This window comes from Stegostoma tigrinum, chromosome 32 (assembly GCF_030684315.1).
Source record: "Stegostoma tigrinum isolate sSteTig4 chromosome 32, sSteTig4.hap1, whole genome shotgun sequence".
Classification (NCBI taxonomy): Eukaryota; Metazoa; Chordata; class Chondrichthyes; order Orectolobiformes; family Stegostomatidae; genus Stegostoma; species Stegostoma tigrinum.
The window spans coordinates 331,157-354,180 of record NC_081385.1 but is presented as its reverse complement, the minus strand read 5'-3'; the positions used below and the strand labels follow the sequence as shown (position 1 = coordinate 354,180).

The 23,024-nt window shown below is 50.4% G+C and overlaps 1 protein-coding gene across 1 annotated transcript in view; it reads left to right on the top strand.

Annotated features, from left to right (window-relative positions):
- Positions 1-5,564: 5,564 nt before the first annotated feature.
- LOC125466847 (out at first protein homolog) overlaps positions 5,565-23,024 on the top strand; it is a 29,499-nt gene continuing 12,039 nt past the window's right edge. The window contains exon 1 of the mRNA XM_048561944.2: positions 5,565-6,514. Within this exon, the coding sequence (XP_048417901.2) occupies positions 5,933-6,514 (582 nt within the window). The 5' untranslated portion in view covers positions 5,565-5,932. The remainder of the gene's footprint in view (positions 6,515-23,024) is intronic.

The window sequence follows — 23,024 nt, the reverse complement described above, 5'->3', positions numbered from 1 at the left end:
GATGGTGTAGGGGATTATTTAACAGTCACAACTTTCACTAATATACAGGGTGCAGGTTTGGGAGAGTCTTATGTTGTTGCTCACTCCTTTCATGCCTTGTTTTTATACACACTCTAAGGGAGTGCTTAGAGTTCTTATTGATCCTGTAATGACCTCAGCCATGTCATACTGAAGAGAAGTGAGTGTTCTGGGATGGAAGGTCATCTTACTGAAACATTCACTCCATTTCTGCCTTCACAGATGTTGTCAAGCCTGTTGTGGATTTCCAGCATCTTCTGTTTTTATTCAGATTTCCAGTGTTTGCAGTACTTTGCTTCTGTGTTAGGAGCCTGTTATTGAGGAAAAAGGAACAGAATGAATCCAAACCTTCAGAAATCCATAGTTCAATCCCAACTGGACGATTGTGTGCAGCCCTGGGGCAAAAGTTGATGGAGCTCAGTGAGCGACCGTGAGATTCATGAGAAGGGAATGTCAAGGAAGGAGTTTGGTTAAATTAAGTTAAACTGGAGAAGCTGGGATTGTTCACCAAAAAGGGTGATTTATTAAAACTGTGAAATATCATTGAGGGGTTTCATCGAGCAGGGCGGCACGGTGGCTCAGTGGTTAGCACTGCAGCCTCACAGTGCCAGGGACCCGGGTTCGATTCCAGCCTCGGGTAACTGTATGTGTGAAGTTTGCACATTCTCCCTGTGTCTGCATGGGTTTCCTCCGGGTGCTCGGGTTTCCTCCCACAGTCCAAAGATGTGCAGGCTAGGTGGATTGGCCATGCTAAATTGCCTGTAGTGTTCAGGGGTCTGTGGGTTATAGGGGGATCGGTCTGGGTGGGATGCTTCAAGGGGCAGTGTGGACTTGTTGGGCCGAAGGGCCTGTTTCCACACTGTAGGGAATCTAATCTAATCTAATTTGCGAGAAACTGATTCCATGGACAAGGGGCCAGTATCCAGTTGGTGGTGGCAGGGTGGGTGAGGGGGTTGGTGGGGTGGATTTATTTGACAACACAATGAATTGTGATCTGAGCACACCAACAGAAAAGGTGGTGGGAGCTGATATAAAATTTTCATTTGAAAGTTATTATTTAAATTCATAAAAAGGGAATTTGTGCAGGGCCAAGAGGCAAGAATGTGGGCAAGGTTGGATACAAAATGAACAAGCACTTTCAAAGATCTGGCTCAAATATGATGGACTGAATGGCCTCCTTCTATGACATGCCATTCTTTGATTCAAGGTGGAGCACTCTCTCAGTACTGACCCACCAACGCTCCCTCAGACACTCTCTTAGTATTGACCCTCCGACAGTGCCCACTCCCTCAGCACTGACCCTCCAACAGTGCCCACTCCCTCAGCACTGACCTTCAAACAGTGCAGCGCTCCCTCAGCACTGACCCTCCGACAGTGCCCACTCCCCCAGCCCTATCCCTCTGGCAGTGCCCACTCCCTCAGCACTGACCCTCCGACAGTGCCCACTCCCCCAGCCCTACCCCTCCAGCAGTATGGTGTTCTTCCATCTAACTCTGTCAGTGAGGTTTCCGTGGTTTGCTCAGAGTTTGGGAATACTGCAGAATCTGTGAATCTGCACAATGTAGAAACCTGTGGAATCTGGGAATCAGCAACAATGGATCTGCTGCCCCGGGGATGTTTTTCACTGAATCACTCAGTCCTTCTGTCTTGTTATTCATCTTCACTCAGGAACTATTTTAACTGTTCATATGCTGAATTTTTGGGGAAGGACTAGTAATGAGCGCAGAGATAATGGGAACTGCAGATGCTGGAGAATCCAAAATAACAAAGTGTGGAGCTGGATGAACACAGCAGGCCAAGCAGCATCTCAGGAGCACAAAAGCTGATGTTTCGGGCCTAGACCCTTCATCAGAGAGCAGCTTTTGTGCTCCTGAGATGCTGCTTGGCCTGCTGTGTTCATCCAGCTCCACACTTTGTTATCTAGTAACGAGCGCAGTGTGCTTACAGGAATATGGGAGCGGGTTGCTATGTTATTCAAAGTTGATCAATTACCAACAATAATGGGGAGCCAGCATCAAACATCTTGGCAGAACTCATCAGGCATTGAACCCTGACTGCCTAGTGTGTGGCTCACTCTCTATCTGAACCATTCTTTTATAAGAAGAGTGCTGTACCAATTATCCTGTCGCGATTCCAGCTTCTCTCCAGGCCCAAGTCCTTAGTTAATTCTTTCCTTTTAAATTAAATGTGTGAGTGGGAGTTTTCAGCGACAAATTGTTATCTGGGATGAGTTTGCAATGACCTTGCTAACTGATGAAAAGTCATTAGCCTAAAATGCTGCTTTCTCTCAGACTTGCTGAGTATTTGCATCATTTTCTGCTCTGGGTTTGCAGGAGTATGCATGGAGTGCTCTGAATTCCTGTCTCCTGCATTGTCCATGTGAGGGGGAGTCTCCCAGGCGGACAACAATCTCTCTGGCCTTGGCAGACCACAGGGACACAACAAGAAAGGTTTCAATGGCAGCCGCAAGATTGGGAAAAGCACCAATCACAGACCGTAGAGCGTAACCATAACAACCATCTCCAAGTAAAGCAGAGATACTGTAAACTTCTACTCGTGGAATGACAGTGGCTGAAAACAAACAGTTGCTCCTGGTGTTGAATTGCATACAAAGCAGTTACATGTCACATTTCAGGTTTCAGATTGTGTTTATCATTGGTCATCTCTCAAGCCCATTCTGTCATAGAGAAGACCTGGTGGCACAGTGCTAGTGTCTGTATCTCTGTGCCAGAAGGCCCAGGTTCAAATCTTCAGAGGTAATGGGAACTGCAGATGCTGGAGAATTCCAAGATAATAAAATGTGAGGCTGGATGAACACAGCAGGCCCAGCAGCATCTCAGAAGCACAAAAGCTGACGTTTCGGGCCTAGACCCTTCATCAGAGAGGGGGATGGGGAGAGGGTTCTGGAATAAATAGGGAGAGAGGGGAAGGCGGACCAAAGATGGAGAGTAAAGAAGATAGGTGGAGAGGGTGTAGGTGGGGAGGTAGGGAGGGGATATCCTCCCACCCCTAGCCGCACCCCCAGCTACCTACTAACCTCATCCCACCTCCTTGACCTGTCCGTCTTCCCTGGACTGACCTATTCCCTCCCTACCTCCCCACCTATACTCTCTCCACCTATCTTCTTTACTCTCCATCTTCGGTCCGCCTCCCCCTCTCTCCCTATTTATTCCAGTTCCCTCTCCCCATCCCCCTCTCTGATGAAGGGTCTAGGCCCGAAACGTCAGCTTTTGTGCTCCTGAGATGCTGCTTGGCCTGCTGTGTTCATCCAGCCTCACATTTTATTATCAGGTTCAAATCTTCCCTGCTTTAGTCATGGCACATCTGAGCAAGTTGATCAAGGAGATTTAATCGTACCAAATAGTTGATCTACTTGAGCCTTGATATCTCCCGTTGTTTCTAAGTAACGGGGCAGACCTATTTCACTGATTTCTCTCAATATTTTTGTCAATTGGATGTTTGGAATGGCTAGAGCCACCCCTGTGATTCATCAAAACCCAGTTTATTTTTATTCATTCATGGGATGAGGGTGTCACTGAGTTAGGCAGCAGTTATCGCCCATCCCTAATTGCCCAGAGGGCAGTTGAGTCAACCACATTGCTGTGGGTGTGGAGTCATGTGTAGGCCAGACCAAGTAAAGATGGCAGTTTCCTTCCCTACAGGACAGTAGTGATCCAGATGGTTTTTCCCCTGACAATCAGCAATGGATTCACTGTCATCTTTAGACTCTCAATTCCAGACTTTATTTTAATTGAACTCAAATTCCACCATCTGCTGTGGCAGGATTCAAACCCAGGTCTCCAGAACATTACTTGCATTAACAATCCAGTATTAATACCAGTAGGCCATAGAATGCCTATAGTGCGGAAGCAAGCTATTTGGCTCCTTGAGTCACACCAGCCTTCCAAAGACCATCCCACCCAGTCCCACACCCCCTTCCCTATTCCTGTAACCCCGCATTTCCCATGGCTAATCCACCAAGCCTGTACATCCTTGGACTGTGGTAGGAAACTGGATCACCCGGAGGTACACACCCCTTGGTGCTGTGAGGCAGCGATGCTAACCACTGAGCCACCATCATCTCCCACATGTCCATGTTGAAGCTGCCCTGTGATTGGTTACTGGGTATTGGAGGGTGGAATGTGAGGCAACAAGTAGATCTTTGGGAGGTTACATTGTGTCTGCTGCTAAACTGTAACATCACAAACATTTTTGGACAAACTGTGAATATTGTGAGGAAAAAGTCCCTCCATTCCATCATGTGTGTGGCACTATCTCCGTGTTAAATGGGACAGACTTTGAACAGATCTAGAACTCAAGACTGGGCATCCGTGAGATGTCATGGGCCAGCATCATCAGCAGAGTTGTACTCTAGTACGATTTGTAACCTCATGGGCTGGCATATCCCCCAGCCCCACTTACGCATTACCATCAAGCCAGGGGATGAATGTTCATTGGACTGTGCCAGGAGCAGCATCAGGCAGACCTGAAGATGAGGTGTCAATCTGGTGAAGCCACCAAACAGGACTACTTGCACACCAAACAGCGAAAGCAGCAAGTGATAGACAGAGCTAAGCAATCCTGTAAACAATGGATTTGACCTCAATTCTGCGATCCTGCAATATCCAGTTGAGAATGGTGGACTCATAAACAGGAGGCGAAATCTCCATAAATATCTCATCCTTAGTGTGGAAAATTACCTAGCTGTATCCTATCCAAAAAAAACCCATGAAAAGTCTGACTTGACCAATTACTATCCCATCAATCTCCTCTTGATCAATAAAGTGACAGAAGAATTGGTCAACAGTGTTATCGAGTGGCATTCATTCAACAGTGACCTGCTATTGATGTTCATTTTGGATGCTGCTTGGCTTCTCAGCTCCTGACTTCATTACAGCCTTAGACAGATGTAAATAGATTTTCAAAGTCTGCCCTCCATATACAAGGTCCAAGTCAGCAATGTGCTGGAATAGCCCCCACTTGCCTGAATGGGTGCAGCTCCAACAGCACTCGAGAAGCTTGACACCGTCCAGGACGAAGCAATCTCACCTCCCTCTAGTCCAGAAACCCAGGTAATGTTCTGGGGGACAAAAGCAGAAGTTGCTGGAAAAGCTCAGCAGGTCTGGCTGTATTTGTGAAAAAAAATCAGAGTCAACGTTTTGGGTCCGGTGACCCTTCACCAGTTCTGAGGAAGGGTCACCAGACCCAAAACATTAACTCTGACATTTTTCTTCACAATTGCTGCCAGACCTGCTGAGCTTTTCCAACAACTTCTGTTTTTGTTCCTGCTTTACAGCATCTGCAGTTCTTTTAGTTTTCAATACTCTGGGTTTGAATCATATCATGGAATATGATGAAGTTTAATAAAAATCTGGAATGAATTATCTCAAGATGACCAATGAAATCATCTGGTTCACTGATGTCCTTTCAGGAAAGAAACCACCATCCTTAGCTGGTCTGGCCTACATGTGACTTCAGACCCACAGCAATATGGTTGACTCTTAGCTGTTCAATTGACTCAGTTTGGGATGTGCAATTAATGCTGATCTCGCCAGTTGTGCCAACATCCCATGGATGATATTTGTTTTTTTTTAATAACCAGCTTATTTGGCACCACATCTACTCCCACTGCCACTAATGTTCAGTAGTAGCAATGTGCACCATCTACAAGATGCACTATGCAAATTCATGGCAGCAGTTCAAGAGGGCAGCTCACCACAACCTTCTCAAGGGTAACCAGGGATGGGCAACAAATGCTAAGCCTAGTAGCAGTTAAAGAATTGAGAATAAGTAGGGAGTCTAACCCCTGAGCAGGGGCATTTAATTCCCCCAAAATAAACAAATACCTCTGTTTGTGCACCTTGCCCTACCTGGGGGTGATGCCTCTGGGTTTAATACCCCTACCCAGGGTTTAATGCCCTTGTACAAGGTTAATGCCTCTGCCTGGGGCTTATTGCCCTTGTATGAGGCTAATGCCCCTGCCCGGGGTAATTGGCCCATCCTGGGATTTAATACCCCTCCCTGGGGTTTATTCCCCCTGCCCGGGGTTTTATTCCCCCTGCCCGGGGTATATTCCCCCTTCCCCGGGGTGTGTTGCCCCTGCCCGGGGTATCTGGCTGTCTGGGTGAACTGCGAGCGGGTTGGGGCGGAGCTGCAGGAAGTGACGGGAATCCCAGGAGCAGAACTTGGGGAAAGTTTGTTCGGGACTGGGCTTTGGGAGAGTTTGGGTCCGGGATTCCCGGGGACTTGGTGCCCTGTTTGGGGGGGGAGGTTTGCGGCGATGCTGCCGGTACCGGGGCCGCTGCTACTGTTACTGCTGCTGCCGCCCGCTGCGGGCCCGGGAGCTGCTGCCGAGGGGCTCCGGGTCCGGGTCCGCTTGGCCGGGGGTGAAGTCGCGGAGGAGACGCTGGAAGCGGATCCCGAGTCGGATTCCATCAGCATCGAGTTCCGGAGGGGGGACGGCAACTTCATCACCCTGTTGGCGGACTTCAGACAGGTACCGGGGGGGGGGAGAAACAGGGGGAGCAGGTACCCGGGGGGGGGGAGGAACGGGCGGGGGGGAGGACACGTACCCGGTGGGGAACAGGTACCCGGTGGCGGGGGGAGAGGAACGGGGGGGGGGAACAGGTACCCGGGGGGGGAGGAACGAGTACCCCGGTGGGGGGGGGGAACAGGTACCCGTTGTGGGGGTGAGGAACGGGGGGGGGACAGGTACCAGGGTGGGGGGGGAAGAGACAGGTACCAGGGTGGGGGGGGGGGAAGAGACAGGTACCCGGGCGGGGGGAGGAATGGGGGGTGGGAGGAACGAGGGGACAGGTACCCCGGTGGGGGGGGAGGAACGGCGGGGGAGACAGGTACCCAGTGGGGGAGGCGGAGGAACGGGGGGGGGGACAGGTACCCGGTGGGTGGGACAGGTACCCGGTGGGGGGGGGGGACAGGTACCCGGTGGGTGGGACAGGTACCCGGTGGGGGGGGGGGGGACAGGTACCCGGTGGGTGGGACAGGTACCCGGTGGGTGGGACAGGTACCCGGTGGGTGGGGGGGGAGACGGGGGTGGGACAGGTACCCGGGGGTGGGGGGAGACACGTACCCGGTGGGGGAGGGAGGACACGTACCCGGTGGGGGGGGGGGGAGGAGAGGGAGGACACGTACCCGGTGGGGGGGGGGGGGGGGAGAGGAGAGGGAGGACACGTACCCGGTGGGGGGGGGGGGGGGGGGAGAGGAGAGGGAGGACACGTACCCGGTGGGGGGGGGGGGGGAGGAGAGGGAGGACACGTACCCGGTGGGGGGGGGGGGGGGGAGGAGAGGGAGGACACGTACCCGGTGGGGGGGGGAGGAGAGGGAGGACACGTACCCGGTGGGGGGGGGGGGGGGGGGGAGGAGAGGGAGGACACGTACCCGGTGGGGGGGGGGGGGGGGGGGAGGAGAGGGAGGACACGTACCCGGTGGGGGGGGGGGGGGGGAGGAGAGGGAGGACACGTACCCGGTGGGGGGGGGGGGGGGGGGGGAGGAGAGGGAGGACACGTACCCGGTGGGGGGGGGGGGGGGGGGAGGAGAGGGAGGACACGTACCCGGTGGGGGGGGGGGGGGGGAGGAGAGGGAGGACACGTACCCGGTGGGGGGGGGGGGGGAGGACACGTACCCGGTGGGGGGGGGGGGAGAGGAGAGGGAGGACACGTACCCGGTGGGGGGGGGGGGGGGAGGAGAGGGAGGACACGTACCCGGTGGGGGGGGGGGGGGGGAGGAGAGGGAGGACACGTACCCGGTGGGGGGGGGGGGGGAGGACACGTACCCGGTGGGGGGGGGGGGGGAGAGGAGAGGGAGGACACGTACCCGGTGGGGGGGGGGGGGGAGAGGAGAGGGAGGACACGTACCCGGTGGGGGGGGGGGGGGGGGAGGAGAGGGAGGACACGTACCCGGTGGGGGGGGGGGGGGGGAGGAGAGGGAGGACACGTACCCGGTGGGGGGGGGGGGGGAGGACACGTACCCGGTGGGGGGGGGGGGGGAGGAGAGGGAGGACACGTACCCGGTGGGGGGGGGGGGGGGGAGGACACGTACCCGGTGGGGGGGGGGGGGGGAGAGGGAGGACACGTACCCGGTGGGGGGGGGGAGGGGGAGGACACGTACCCGGTGGGGGGGGGGGGGGGGGGAGGAGAGGGAGGACACGTACCCGGTGGGGGGGGAGAGGGAGGACACGTACCCGGTGGGGGGGGGGGGGGGAGAGGGAGGACACGTACCCGGTGGGGGGGGGAGAGGGAGGACACGTACCCGGTGGGGGGGGGGGGGGGAGAGGGAGGACACGTACCCGGTGGGGGGGGGAGAGGGAGGACACGTACCCGGTGGGGGGGGGGGGGGAGAGGGAGGACACGTACCCGGTGGGGGGGACGGGAGGACACGTACCCGGTGGGGGGGGGGGGGACGGGAGACGGGAGGACACGTACCCGGTGGGGGGGGGGGGGGACGGGAGGACACGTACCCGGTGGGGGGGGGGGGGAGGACGGGAGGACACGTACCCGGTGGGGGGGGGGACGGGAGGACACGTACCCGGTGGGGGGGGGGGGGGGACGGGAGGACACGTACCCGGTGGGGGGGAGGAACGGGGGGGGGAACAGGTACTCGTTGTGGGGGGGACAGGTACCCGGGAGGGGAGGAACGAGGGAACAGGTACCCCAGTGGGGGGGGGAACACGTACACCGGTGGGGGGGGGGGGGAACAGGTACCCCGGTGGGGGGGGAACAAGTACCCGTTGTGGGGGTGAGGAACGGGGGGGGGGACAGGTACTCGTTGTGGGAGGTGAGGAACGGGGGGGGGGGGTTGACAGGTACTCGTTGTGGGAGGTGAGGAACGGGGGGGGGGGACAGGTACTCGTTGTGGGAGGGGAGGAACGGGGGGGGGGACAGGTACTCGTTGTGGGGGAGGAACGGGGGCGGGACAGGTACCGGGGGGGGGGGGAGACAGGTACCCGGGCGGGGGGAGGAATGGGGGGTGGGAGGAACAAGGGGACAGGTATCCCGGTGGGGGGGGAGGAACGACGGGGGAGACAGGTACCCAGTGGAGGAGGGGGAGGAACGGGGGGGGTGGACAGGTACCCGGTGGGGGGGGGGGGGGCGGGCGGGGGTGGGTGGGACAGGTACCCGGTGGGGGGGGGGGGGCGGGCGGGGGTGGGACAGGTACCCAGTGGGGGGGGAGGAACGGGGTGGGGGACAGGTACCCGGTGGAGGGGGAGGAACGGGGGGGGCAGCTACCCGGGGGGGGGGGCAGCTACCCGGTTGGGGGGGGGGGCAGCTACCCGGTTGGGGGGGGGAACGGGGGTGGGACAGGTACCCGGGGGGGGGGGAGGAACAGGGGGGGACAGGTACCCGGTCGGGGGGGGGGAGGAACGGCGGGGGAGACAGGTACCCAGTGGGGGAGGGGGAGGAACGGGGGGGTGGACAGGTACCCGGTGGGGGGGGGAGACGGGGGTGGGACAGGTACCCGGTGGGGGGGGGGGACAGCTACCCGGTTGGGGCGGGGACGGGGGTGGGACAGGTACCCGGGGGGGGGAGGAACAGGGGGGGACAGGTACCCGGTGGGGGAGGGGGAGGAACGGAGGGGGGACAGGTACCCGGTCGGGGGGGAGGAACGGCGGGGGGGACAGGTACCCGGTCGGGGGGGAGAGGAACGGCGGGGGGGACAGGTACCCGGTGGGGGGGGGGAGGAACGGGGGGACAGGTTCCGGGGGCGGGGGAGGAACGGGGGGACAGGTACCCGGTGGGGGGGGGCGTAGAGAGACAGGTACTGGGGTCGGGGGGAGAGAGACAGGTACAGGGAGGGGGAGAAAAAGAGATAGGGACGGGGTGGGAGGGGGGATGGTAACTTCATCAGCCTGCTGGCCGACTTCAGACAGGTACCCAGGTGGGGAACAGGGTAAACAGAGACAGACAAACCCTGACCCTGGGGTGGTGGGTGGTGTAGAGACGAACATACAGCCCCGTAGTGGGTGGCTGGAGACACAGACTCCCACCCTGGGAGGGACAACAGTGACCTTTACCCTGTTGGGGGAGCGGCAGAGAGTGATTCCCATCCTGGGGGAGAGAGGTCCCTCACCCTGAAAGCGGGTGGGGAACGAGAATACAGAGACCTTTGTCCTGGTGCCTTCCTCACCAGCCCTCACTCTGGGAAGGCAGACTCACTCCCTGTCACTCACTCAGGAGGGGCAGAAACTTCCTTACTTCACTGTTATGGAAGGGGTGGAGGCGGTGCACCTGAGGGTTGAGACTGCTCTAATCTCTCAGAACTATTGTCACAGGATGGTGCAAATAGACAGTAAAGCAGAGAAGTTGGGGTCAGACGTTTGGGGCAGGGGGTTGGGGTGAAATGCAGCTGGGGGGCAGTAGCCGATGGAAAGTCTGCTTCAGCCTGAGAGAGTTGGTGAAAGAGGAGCAGGGGTCCAGAGGATGTGAAGCTACTGTAAATGGTATTTCATCAGAAACTTTGAGGAAACTGCAGATCATTGAAGCTTCGATGTTGATCTTACAATCTTAGTATCAAGACGGGGCTATCCCACATTTAAGATAGCAAAGTGTGGAGCTGGATGAACACAGCAGGCCAAGCAGCATCAGAGGAGCACAAAAGCTGACGTTTCGGGCCTGCACTCATCTTACTCTGGGGTCTGTCCTCCTTCCTTTCACCTGCAAGTTTTTCTTTTTGAAAAAGGGACACAGTTTTTGTAGATGCCTCTGTTTTCGAGAGGGAGAGATTCTCACTGAGGGAGTGAGACTCTAAAGAAGAGCAGGAGAAATAACAAACTACCTCTTTAATGTAGGTCAGGATTGTTTCATTTCTGAGTGGTAATTGTTCTGAGAGGACAACTGACAGGAAACATAAGCACTGCAGTATTTGCTGCAGGCAGGGTCCCTGTGACACTGGGCATGAGATCTTCGCCAGGTTCTGTGCACATGGTGTCTCCTGATGGACATCTTGTACACATCTGCCAATGTGGTATACTGTATCCACTGTACCCGGTGTGGCTTTATCTACATTGGAGAACCCAAGCGGAGGCTTGGGGACCGCTTTGCAGAACACCTCCGCTCAGTTCGCAATAAACAACTGCACCTCCCAGTCGTGAACCATTTCAACTCCCCCTCCCATTTTTTAGACGACATGTCCATCATGGGCCTCCTGCAGTGCCACAATGATGCCACCTGAAGGTTGCAGGAACAGCAGCTCATATTCTGCTTGGGAACCCTGCAGCCCAATGGTATCAATGTGGACTTCATCAGTTTCAAAATCTCTCCTCCCCCCACCACATCCCAAAACCAGCCCGGTTCGTCCCCTCCCTTCACTGCACCACACAACCAGCCCAGCTCATCCCCTCCCCCCACTGCATCCCAAAACCAGCCCAGCCTTTCTCTGCCTCCCTAACCTGTTCTTCTTCTCACCCATCCCCTCCTCCCACCCCAAGCCGCACCTCCATTTCCTACCTACTAACTTCATCCCACCTCCTTGACCTGTCCATCTTCCCTGGACTGACTATCCCCTCCCTACCTCCCCACCTATACTCTCCTCTCCACCTATCTTCTTTTCTCTCCATCTTCGGTCCGCCTCCCCCTCTCTCCCTATTTATTCCAGGACCCTCTCGCCATCCCCCTCTCTGATGAAGGGTCTAAGCCTGAAACGTCAGCTTTTGTGCTCCTGAGATGCTGCTTGGCCTGCTGTGTTCATCCAGCTTCACACTTTGTAATCTTGTTACTGAACTGTCTGGTTGAATAGTTAGCTTAACAAAATATTTGTATTTCACCCAGTCACAGTGATTGTTTAGAACTAATGTCCAGAAACCCAATTTTTAAGGTACTGTTAGGGGCACTGTCTGAATTCTCAGCTTTTTTTCTCTGTTGGGATTACAAAGAAAAGCATGTGGAGTATGTTTCCTGAAGTTTTGAAGTAAGTCATGGATTTGGCAGGCAGTATGTCGTCTGAGTTGGACAGTTCCCTAATTTCAAACTTTAACACACATCATTGCAAATGTGTTCCCTGTTGAGGCTCTTGCAGTGTGCGTTAATCAGCCTTAATCACCCTGAGATGTGTCCAGTTTAAATCGCAGGAATCTGACACAGCCTAGACCCAGGATGTACGGAGGGCAGAGCACAGTAACTTAGAAGCTGGGAGGGAAGCTAGACAGAAAATGTCACCTTGACTACGATTTCACGACAAAGTAAATAAATAAGAACATTGGCACTGGGTCCGATTATTGAACAGTGAATTAATAAGTGATGTTGGAATGGAAAAGTCCTGCAACAGTAAAATGCAAATGGAATCATTTTTTAATCAGAGGAAGAGATTAAAGGTACAACAGTTGGGATAGGCCTTAACAATTGGTCAAGGAAAATGCTGGTGTGACCTTTCTGTGTTCTCCCTGTCATCTTGAACCCTACAGTCCATGTGCTATAGGTACAGCCACAGGATCAAAAGGGAGGGAATCCCAAGATTTTGACCCGGTGACCCTGAAGCATCAGAGAAATATTTCCAAGTCCAAATGGTGAATGGCTTGGAGGGGAACTTGCAGGGTGTAGTGTTCCCATATACCTGCTGCCTTTGTCCTTTGATGGGGGTAAAGGTGATGTATTGAGAATGTTATTAAACTTGTAATTGAATTGTACAACATTTTAATGAGGATTAACAATTTGCATGCTTATAATAAAAAAAAAAGGAGCCAGCGAAACGTAGCTGGTCTGACAGCATCTGTGGAGAGAAAAACAGACTTAATATTTTGAGTACAATTGTTTCTTCAGTTCTTATGCTGTAGAGAAAGGATGGAGGAGGAAGTAGAACAGATAGGAGGTGCTTTTTAGCATATAGCAAATGGAGTGCTAACAATATTACAGAAAGATAGATGAAAGAAATGATGTTAATAGAAAATAAGCCAGTCCTTCTGACAGCAAACCCATGTAAATCAGGCTGGGGTATGGGGATCACATTGCAATAGACTGGTTAATGTAGGCTTTTCATATAGCTCCTTTAATGTAGGAAATGTTCAAAGTGTTTCCATGATTTGAAACAAGGCATTGTAAACAAAATATAACATTGAGCCATGTAAATCAATATTATGATAGGTGATCAAACACTTGAACATAGAGATAAAGTTCAAGTATCAATTTAGGAGGGGAGAGAATAATTCAAATCCCTTCTCACAAGCAGCACTTGGGCGGAAGAAGGGGAGTGAGAGAAGGGCTGTAGTTTATACATTCCAAGGACTGCGGTGGTTCAAGAAGCAGCTCACCACCTTCTCAAGGGCAATTACAGACTGGCTATAAATGCTGACCCATCAAGCAATGCCCACATGACTTGCATTTTATTTAAAATGTGTGGAGATTTAGGGAGGGAATTCCAGAGCTTCAAATCTTCAGCAAGATTAAAATCTCGAATGTTTGAGGTGCCAGAATTATAAGAAAGCTGAGATCTCAGCCTTTCATGTGGGAACACCACTCCCTGCATGTTCCCTCCGAGCCATTCACTATACTGATTTGGAAATATATTGCTGTACCTTCAGTGTCGCTGGGTGAAAGTGCTGGAATTCCCTCCCTAATGTCATTGTGGGTCAATCCACAGCAGGTGGACTGCAGCGATTCAAAAAGGCAGCTCACCCCAACCTTCTCAAGGGGGCACCTAGGGATGGGCAAGAAATACTATCCAGCCAGTGACACCCACATCTCATTAAAAAGAAATTCTGATGAGATTTTTGACTTAGGGAGCAGAACTTACTGAGTGAGTTGGTCATTCTGATAAGTCCTTGGATAAGCATATGGATGATGATGGGATAGTGTAGGGGAAGGGGCTTAGATTAGTTCACAGGTCGGCACAACATTGAAGGCCGAAGGGCCTGTTCTGCGCTGTATTGTTCTACGTTCTTAAGTGGGAGGATTACCGTGATGAGGTGATGACCATTGTGTAAATGTCAGGGTGACAGTTCCCCGAGGCTTCAATGCAGCCTCCTCTTCAATCCAGGGCACACTCTATAAAGAAAAGCTTGAGAACTGGCAGAATAAAGTGCACTGATTATTAATAGCTGATGTAAGCAGTATTGAAACTGACTCACTTTGCCAGGACTAGGTCAGCTGGTCTTGTTTTGCTGCTTGCTGGAAGGATTTGTTGGAGCAGCAGTTATTATTGGCCAATCTTCTTTCTTAATGACTCATTTCCTTTCCAGTTACCCCAGACTACCCCAGCAGCTGGGACCTGGGGAGGGGAAACAGGAGAAAAACTTTTGTTCCTTGTTGGGTTTGCACTGGGTGGGTGGTGGGGGCTGGTGTTCAGTGACAGGGAATACTGGTGTTATCAGGATGGTCTTGTCGAGTAACAGAGAGAGATGTTGGCTGTTTGCTTCAAAGACACTTTGTTCACAGTAGCAAAGATGTTTCTTGTTTTTAACCGTTTGTGAGCAGGAGTGGTGCATTAGCCTGTTTCATCCTGAACTCTCCCAGATCTGGGGGTGACCCTTCTCAGCTACGGATTGTGGTAGGAGATTAGTGAGAAACACAGACACTGCTGTCTTTCTGATCCCTTCAATCTAACTGTCAGGTCTCTGAGTAATAGAATCACTGAATCACCACAGGGTGGAAGCAGACTGCTTGGCCCATTGAATCCACACCAACCCTCCAAACAGCATCCATTCAGACTCAACACCGTCCCTGTAACCCTGCATTTCCCATGGTTTGCCCACCTAGCCTGCACATCCCTGGAAACTATTGGCAATTTACCATGGGCAATCTACCTAAACTGCACATCTTTATCCTGTGGGAGGAAACCCACACAAACACAGGGAGAATGCGCAAACTCCATACAGACAGTCACCCAAGAGGGGAATCAAACCTGTGTCACTGGCGCAGTGCTATGGAGCCATACCTGAGATGTGGGAAGATGGTTGTGGTTGTGGGAGGTCAGTCATCTCAGCTCCGGGACATCCCTGCAAGAGTTCAACCATCTTCAGGTTATTCATGACCTTCCCTCCATCATAAGGTCAGAGGTGGGGATGTTCGCCAATGACTGTACAATGTTCAGCACCGTTCATGACTCCTCAGACACTGCAGTCTGTGTTCAAAAACAACAAGATCTGGACAATATCCAGGCTTGGGCTGACAAGTGGCAAGCGACATTCGTGCCACACAAATGCCAGGCTATGACCATCACCAGTAAGAGACAATCTAACCACCGTCCCTTGATATTCAATGGTGTTACCATCACTGATGCCCTTACTATCAACATCCAGGGGGTTACCATTGACCAGAAACTCAATTGGACTCACCACATTAACACAGTGTCTACAAGAGCAGGCCAGTAGCTGGGAATACTGCTGTGAGTAACTCACCACCTGACTCCTCAAAGCCTGTCCACCATCTACAAGGCACAAGTCAGGAGTGTGATAGAATGCTCCCCACTTGTCCCTGGACGAGTGCAGCCCCAACAACACTCATGAAACTTGACACCATCCAGGACTAAGCAGTCTGCTCGATTGGCACCACATCCACAAACATCCGACTTCCTCCACGACCGATGCTCAGTAGCAGCAGTGTGTACTATCTACAAGATGTACTGCAGAAATTCACCAAAGACCCTCAGACAGCACCTTCCAAACCCAGAACCACTTCCATCCAGAAGGACAAGGACAGCAGATACACTGAAACACACCACCTCCAGGTACCCCTCCGAGACCCTCACCATTCCTGACTTGGAAATGTATTGCCATTCCTTCACCGTTGCTGGGTCAAAATCCTGGAATTCCCTCCCTAAGGTCATTGTGGGTCAACCCACAGCAGGAGGAATGCAGCGGTTGAAGAGGGCAGCTCACCATCACCTTCTCAAGGGCAACAAATTCTGGCTGCAGCCAGTGACACCACATTCCGCAAATGAATAGATAAAAAGTAATGAACATGGTGTGTCCATCTGTAATTGTTATTAACTGTTTCATCTGTTTTTACTGGATGTGTTCTTGTAATTTAGTGTTTGCTTTGTTACAGAGGGTGCAGCAGCAAGAATGTGTTCAGTGTGAAGTTCTGAACGGTTCTGGGCAGGAATTCTTTAGACAGTCAGTTGCTGAATTTCTGTATGCATGACAAGTTGTTGTGAGTGAGTTCCCCGTGTGAAGGTAGGTGTTGAATTTACGGCTCAACTTGTTTCCCACAAGATGTTCTCCAACTTCATGCTGGGCGTGTCCTCCTGCTTTGTCCCAACTTGTACCAATCTTGCAGCAAGAATATTCAATCCCTGCATGTTCCTAACCTTGACCAGGTCCTCAGCAGCTGACTAACACAGTGTGTTCCTGGACTCTAGAAGCAATGAAACTACCTTTCGCACCTGCGATAGGGTAATAATATAAAACACTAAAATAATTAACACTTTCAGCAACAGATCTCTCTGAATGTGTTATAAAAATTTTAGTCACTAAGATTGATGGAAAACCAGAGTTTACAAGATCCTTTCTGGATTCTGGACTGCCACATCTCCAATTCGTATCAGAACACATGCTCCTGTTCCCATGGCAACTGTTCCCCATCCCTCAGTTACCGGGGAATCCCATTCATTGCTTTACTTTTAAAACTAAATACAAAGGTCCTCCTCTTCTCCACTATTCTCTTTTGCTGTCTGCATTTCACGCTAGCTCACTCTCATGCTGCAAGAAATCTTGCACTTTATAAGAATACCTTGTGTCTTCTTTCTCAATATCTTTCAGCTCTTTGAACCAAAGACATGGATTTCATGGATACAAGATTCCCACACACTGAGTCTCACTGGGGTATGGGGGGGTCTCTCTCGCACACACTTCTCACTCACTCACTCACTCACTCACACTGTCTCAGTCTCACTCCTGCACTCTCTTCTCTCTCTCTCTCTCTCTCTCTCTCTCTCTCACACACACACACACACACACACACACACACACACACACACACACACACACACACACACACACACACACAGAGTCACTGGGGTCACTGATTCCTTGTTAGTGGCTGTCGTTGGAGTACATTTTGTGAGTGTTGACTCCTGTTGAGCTGTGCCCATTTCATAGATGAATCTTTCTTTAACTGGCCCATCCCTTTAAAGCTGCAGAATGGGCAATGCCGTCCTTTGCCTCATCCTTCGATGATTATTCTGGCACTGACCCAGGGTGTCTGTGGCTGCTTTAAGAATGTCATAAGACTCCATCCACAAGCAGTGTCTGTGTGATGATCTGTGTTTTCTGTAAGGCTTCAATCCATTGCTGTGTTGGGAGTAACTTCAAATGATACCTTTAGTCAAGAGATGAAACAAAGTTTCCCATCCATCATATTGCTGTCAGACCTTAAGTATTTTACTACAAGAAATTTAGCAGAGAATTATGACTTAATACTTAGTATTAGGTGTTTAAGATTAATATTTCTTTGATGTTGAGAATATTAATCTGTAAATGTTTAACTTCTCAGTGTAACTTGTGTCATCATTTTGTTGCATTTAGGAGAATTCAGAAGACTGGATTGTATTAGTAAAGTGATATTGAGACACAGAATGTAGAATTTGCAATTGTTTTGTGTGATGAGTATTTTGAGAATAGCATTTTGTAAAACTTTACAGCAACAAAGTATTGTTTGATGCAGGGAAGAGTTTATAAATTCCACATCAGTCTACAAGGATATGAGTTTGCTGTGAAAATGAATCTTTCTTTAACTGGCCCGTCCCTTTAAAGTTGCAGAATGGGCAATCCATTGATGTCAGTCACTGGAAATCCTGCAAATTGAAGCTAGTCAGTCTGTCCTGACTTCTGTCCAGTGACAGCTTTTAAGAGGCAGGCAAACCAGCAGAATTCGATTATGGGTTAGATACCGTTTGTACCTTGAAGATTTTAACATGATTAAAAATGAGACTTAAAGAATGACACAGAACTATAGAACCATCTGTCCCACAATTAAAGTTGTACATTCTGTTCTGAAGAAGGATCACTGGACCAAAAACATTAACTCTACTTTCTGTCCACAGATGCTGTCAGATTTATTGAGTCTCTCCAGCAATTTCTGTGTCTGTTTCTGATTTCCAGAATCTGCAGTTCTTTGGTTTGTTTTGTAAAATTCTCTTTTTTATTTTGATATAATTTCTTAATCTGATCATTGTTATGGCTAAGTAACAAAACATGCATTATCTTGGTTCAAACACTGATGAAAGAGCTGAATTCCAGAAGTGAGGTGAGATTGATAGCCCTTGATATCAAGGCACCCTAGCAATACTGGGATCAACAGCACTGTGGGTCAGCCTAAAGGACATGGATGGCAGCAGTTCAAGAAGGCAGCTCATCGTCCCCTTCACAAGGGCAACTAGGAATGGGTAATAAATCTGAGCCAGCCACGTAAAACTTTTAAAAATTGTTATCGGGGGAAAACTCTCCACTGATTGGAGTCACACCTGGCATATTGGAAGATGTAGTACTTGTGTGAGGGCAATCATCTCAGTTCCAGGACAAGTTTATAAGAGTTGCTCAGAGTAGGTATTTTCTGATCAACCTATTCAGAATTGTTATTACACATTTAGAGGTGAGACCTGAATTCAGGCCCCCTGGTTCAGAGATAGGCACAGAACGTCCTGTTTTCTCATCAACCTGTTCAGATGTATTATAACATACTTCCGGAGCAAGTCGGATTTATGTTTGACTCAAGGTAGGGACACTACCATTGCACCATGACAGCCCCTAGTTCCTCAGAGTACTTTTAAATCAGTCTGTTTAAGGGCATTATGACCTAGCACTTGAACTGGAATCCTCTGTTCCAGAGACAGGGACACTACCACTGTGCTATGATTCTTAGATATTTAGGATTGTGCCCTCAGCCAACCATCTTTGCCTGCTTCACCAACTACCTTCACTCCATCATAAGGGAAGTGGGATGTTCAGTGATAATACCACAGCAGCATTCAGCATCATTCATGACTCCTCAGAAGAGCCAGGCAATGTCTCCAACAAGAAACAATCTCACCACCTTGACAATCAATGATGTTACCATCACCGAATCTCCATTATCTGTATCCTGTGGATTACCATTGACTAGAAACTCAACTGGACTAGACATATAAATGCAGTGACTACAACAGCAAGTCAGAGGCTGGGAATTCTGTGAAAAGTAACTCCCCAAAATCTGTCCATCATCTACGATGCACAGGTCAGGAGTGTGAGGGAATATTCACCACTTGTCTGAATGATGTAGCTCCAATAACAAGAAGCTTGGCACCATCCAGGACAAAGCGGCCCATGTGATTGGTACTACATCCACAAACATTCACTCTCTCCACCACTGACCCATTCAGTAGAAGCAATGTGTGCTATCCACAAGATGTACTGCAGAAATTCACCAAAGATCCTCAGACAGCACCTTCCAAGCCCACAACCACTTCCATCCAAAAGAACAACAGCAGCAGATATATGGGACACCACACCCTGGAAGTTTCCTTCCAAATCACTCACCATCCTGACTTGGAAATATATCGCCGTTCCTTCACTGTCACTGGGTCAAACTCCTGGAATTCCTTGCCTAGGAGCATTATGTGTCTGTTTACCCCCTGATCTGCAGCAGTTCAAGAAGAATAGCCCACCAGCACCTTCTTGACGGTGACCTTCTTGATGGGCAATATGATTTGATTTACTATTTCACAGTGAAAAGAATCCTTTTACCTGCTATCCAAACAGATCATACCTCAAGCAAAACAGGGTAATAGAACAGAATGTAAAATATATTATTACAGCAACAGAGAAGGTGCAGAGAAAGATTAGCTCGTATGTTAGAGAGGTCTGTTCATAACAACGGGGAAGAAGCTGTTCCTGAATCTGTTGGTACACATTTTCAAACTTTTGTAGCTTCTGCCTGATGGAAGAGGGTGGGAGGGGTCTTTGGCCACCTTCCCAAGGCAGCTGAAAGTGTAGATAGAGTCAATGGATGGAAGGCTGATTTACGTGATGGACTGGGCCTTGTGGCCTTAGACAGCCATACCAAGCTGTGATGCATCTGGGTAAGATGCTTTCTGTGGTAAATCTGTAGAATATTGACCCAGACAGTGACTCAGTTTAGCTATAATTCAGCCTGAGATATGAAGAGACTTTTCTGAGGTACTGTCTTTTGGATAAGATGTTATCCCAAGGCCTCAACTACCCCTCCTCACCTTGATGTTAAAGACCCCAGTATAAATCCACCAAAGACAGCACCTTCCAAACCCATGACCATATTCAACTAGAAGGACAAAGGCAGCAGATACATGGGAACACCATCCCCTCTGAGCCATCCTAACTTGGAAATATATTGGTATTCCTTCGCTCTCACTGGGTCAAACTCCTGGAATTCCCTCCTCATGGGCATTTTGGTCTCCCAATGACACTTGGACTTCAGTAGTTCAAGAAGACAGTTCGACCCCACCCCCTCAAGGACAACGAGGGATGGGCAATAGATGCTGAGCCCAGCCCATAATGCCCATGTCCCGCAACTGAACGTAGAACATTACAGCACAGTACAGGCCCTTCGGCCCTCGATGTTGTGCTGACCTGTCATACTAATCTCAAGCCCATCTAACCTACACTATTCCATGTACGTCCATATGCTTATCCAATGATTCCTTAAATGTACCTAAAGTTGGCAAATCTTCTACTGTTGCAGGCAAAGCGTTCCATTCCCTTACTACTCTCTGAGTAAAGAAACTACTTCAGACATCTGTCCTGTATCTTTCACCCCTCAGTTTAAAGCTATGCCCCCTCGTGCTCGCCGTCACCATCCTAGGAAAAAGGCTCTCCCTATCCACCCTATCTAACCCTCTGATTATTTTATATGTCTCAATTAAGTCACCTCTCAACCTTCTTCTCTCTAATAAAAATAGCCTCAAGTCCCTCAGCCTTTCCTCATAAGACCTTCTCTCCATACCAGGCAACATCCTAGTAAATCTCCTCTGCACCCTTTCCAAAGCTTCCACATCCTTCTTATAATGCGGTGACCAGAACTGTACACAATACTCCAAGTGCAGCGCACCAGAGTTTTGTACAGCTTCACCATAACCTCCTGGTTCCGGAACTCGATCTGTCTATTAATAAAAGCTAAAACACTGTATGCCTTCTTAACAGCCCTGTCAACCTGGGTGGCAACTTTCAAGGATCTGTGTACATGGACACCGAGATCTCTCTGCTCATCTACACTACTAAGAATCTTACCATTAGCCCTGTACTTTGCCTTCCGGTTACTCCTACCAAAGTGCATCACCTCACACTTGTCTGCATTAAACTCCATTTGCCACCTCTCAACCCAGCTCTGCAGCTTATCTATGTCTCTCTGCAACCTACAGCATCCTTCGTCACTACCCACAACTCCACCGACCTTAGTGTCCTCTGCAAATTTACTAAGCCATCCTTCTACACCCTCATCCGGGTCATTTATAAAAATGACAAACAGTATAAAATGACAAACAGAAGCCTTAGGGTTTACCCTGATCCTATCCGCCAACAACTTCTCATGTCTCCTCCTGGCTCTTCTGAGCTCTCTCTTTAGGTCTTTCCTGGCTACCTCGTAGCCCTCAAGTGCCCTAACTGAGCCTTCACATCTCATCCTAACATAAGCCTTCTTCCTCTTGACCAGAGATTCCACCTCCTTTGTAAATTACGGCCCCCGCGCTCTGCAGCTTCCTCCCTGCCTGACAGGTACATACTTATCTAGGACACACAGGAGCTTTTCCTTGAATAAGCTCCACATTTCTAATGTGCCCATCCCCTGCAGTTTCCTTCCCCATCCTATGCTCCCTAAATCTTGCCTAATCTCATCGTAATTGCCTTTCCCTCAGCTATAACTCTTGCCCAGTGGTATACACCTATCCCTTTCCATCACTAAAGTAAACATAACAGAATTGTGATCGCTATCACCGAAGTGCTCACCTACTTCCAAATCTAACACCTGGCCGGGCTCATTACCCAGTACCAAATCTAATGTGGCTTCGCCCCTTGTTGGCCTATCTACATACTGTGTCCGGAAGCCCTCCTGTACACACTGGACAAAAACTGACCCATCTATAGTACTCGAACTATAGTGTTCCCAGTCAATATTTGGAAAGTTGAAGTCCCCCATGACAACTACCCTGTCTGTCTCACTCCTATCGAGAATCATCTTTGCTATCCTTTCCTCTATATCTCTGGAAAAAAGAAGAACAAAGAGGAAGGAGGGGAGAGTTTTCCACAGTGTGTTTATAGCATTAGCCACAGCACTAGTTTCACTCGTTCATTTCAAGGCTATTTTTGGGATCTTGTTATGTGAACTTTACCATATTTTTGTACTGCAACAAATGGGAAGGGGATGGTTGAGATGGAGAGAGGATGGCAGCGTGAGGGAGAGAAGGTTGAAGGTGAGTGCTTGGGGATTAGTGCAGCAGTTGAGGGGAATTGGAGTGTGGGGAATGTGTGTTTGGGACCAACAGACGGAGCCAGGAAGAAGGATGGGATTGTGGCACTGTATCCCATTGGATTTATGGAGGTCAGTGACCAGTTTGTCAAGCTGCTGGTGTCTGAGTGTTGTGCTGTCTGACCTGGTTGCAGTGTTACTCATTAGTTTAATTCCTGATCATGGAATCATACTGTACATTGAATCTGTACCACCAAAAACACACTACTGCCTACAGTAGTCCCACTTTCACACACTAGACCCATTGCTTTGAATGATATGATGTTTCAAGTGCACATCCCATTTCAATTACTCTCCCAGACAGTGCCTCCCAGACTCCTACCACCCGCTGGGTGAAAAAACAATTTCCTCATATTGCCTTAAACCTCTTGTCTTTCATCTTAAGATTGTGCTCCCTTCATTTTGACCCTTCAGCTGAGGGGAACAGCTGCTTCCCATTCACTCTCCATACCCCTCTATCAGGTCCCCACTCAACCCTTCTCTTGTTTTAAGGAACAGCCTCATCAACCCTCTCTTCAAAACTAAACTGCTCCAGGCCAGGCAACATCTTGCTGAATCTCCTCTGCACCCTGTCCAGTGCTATCACAT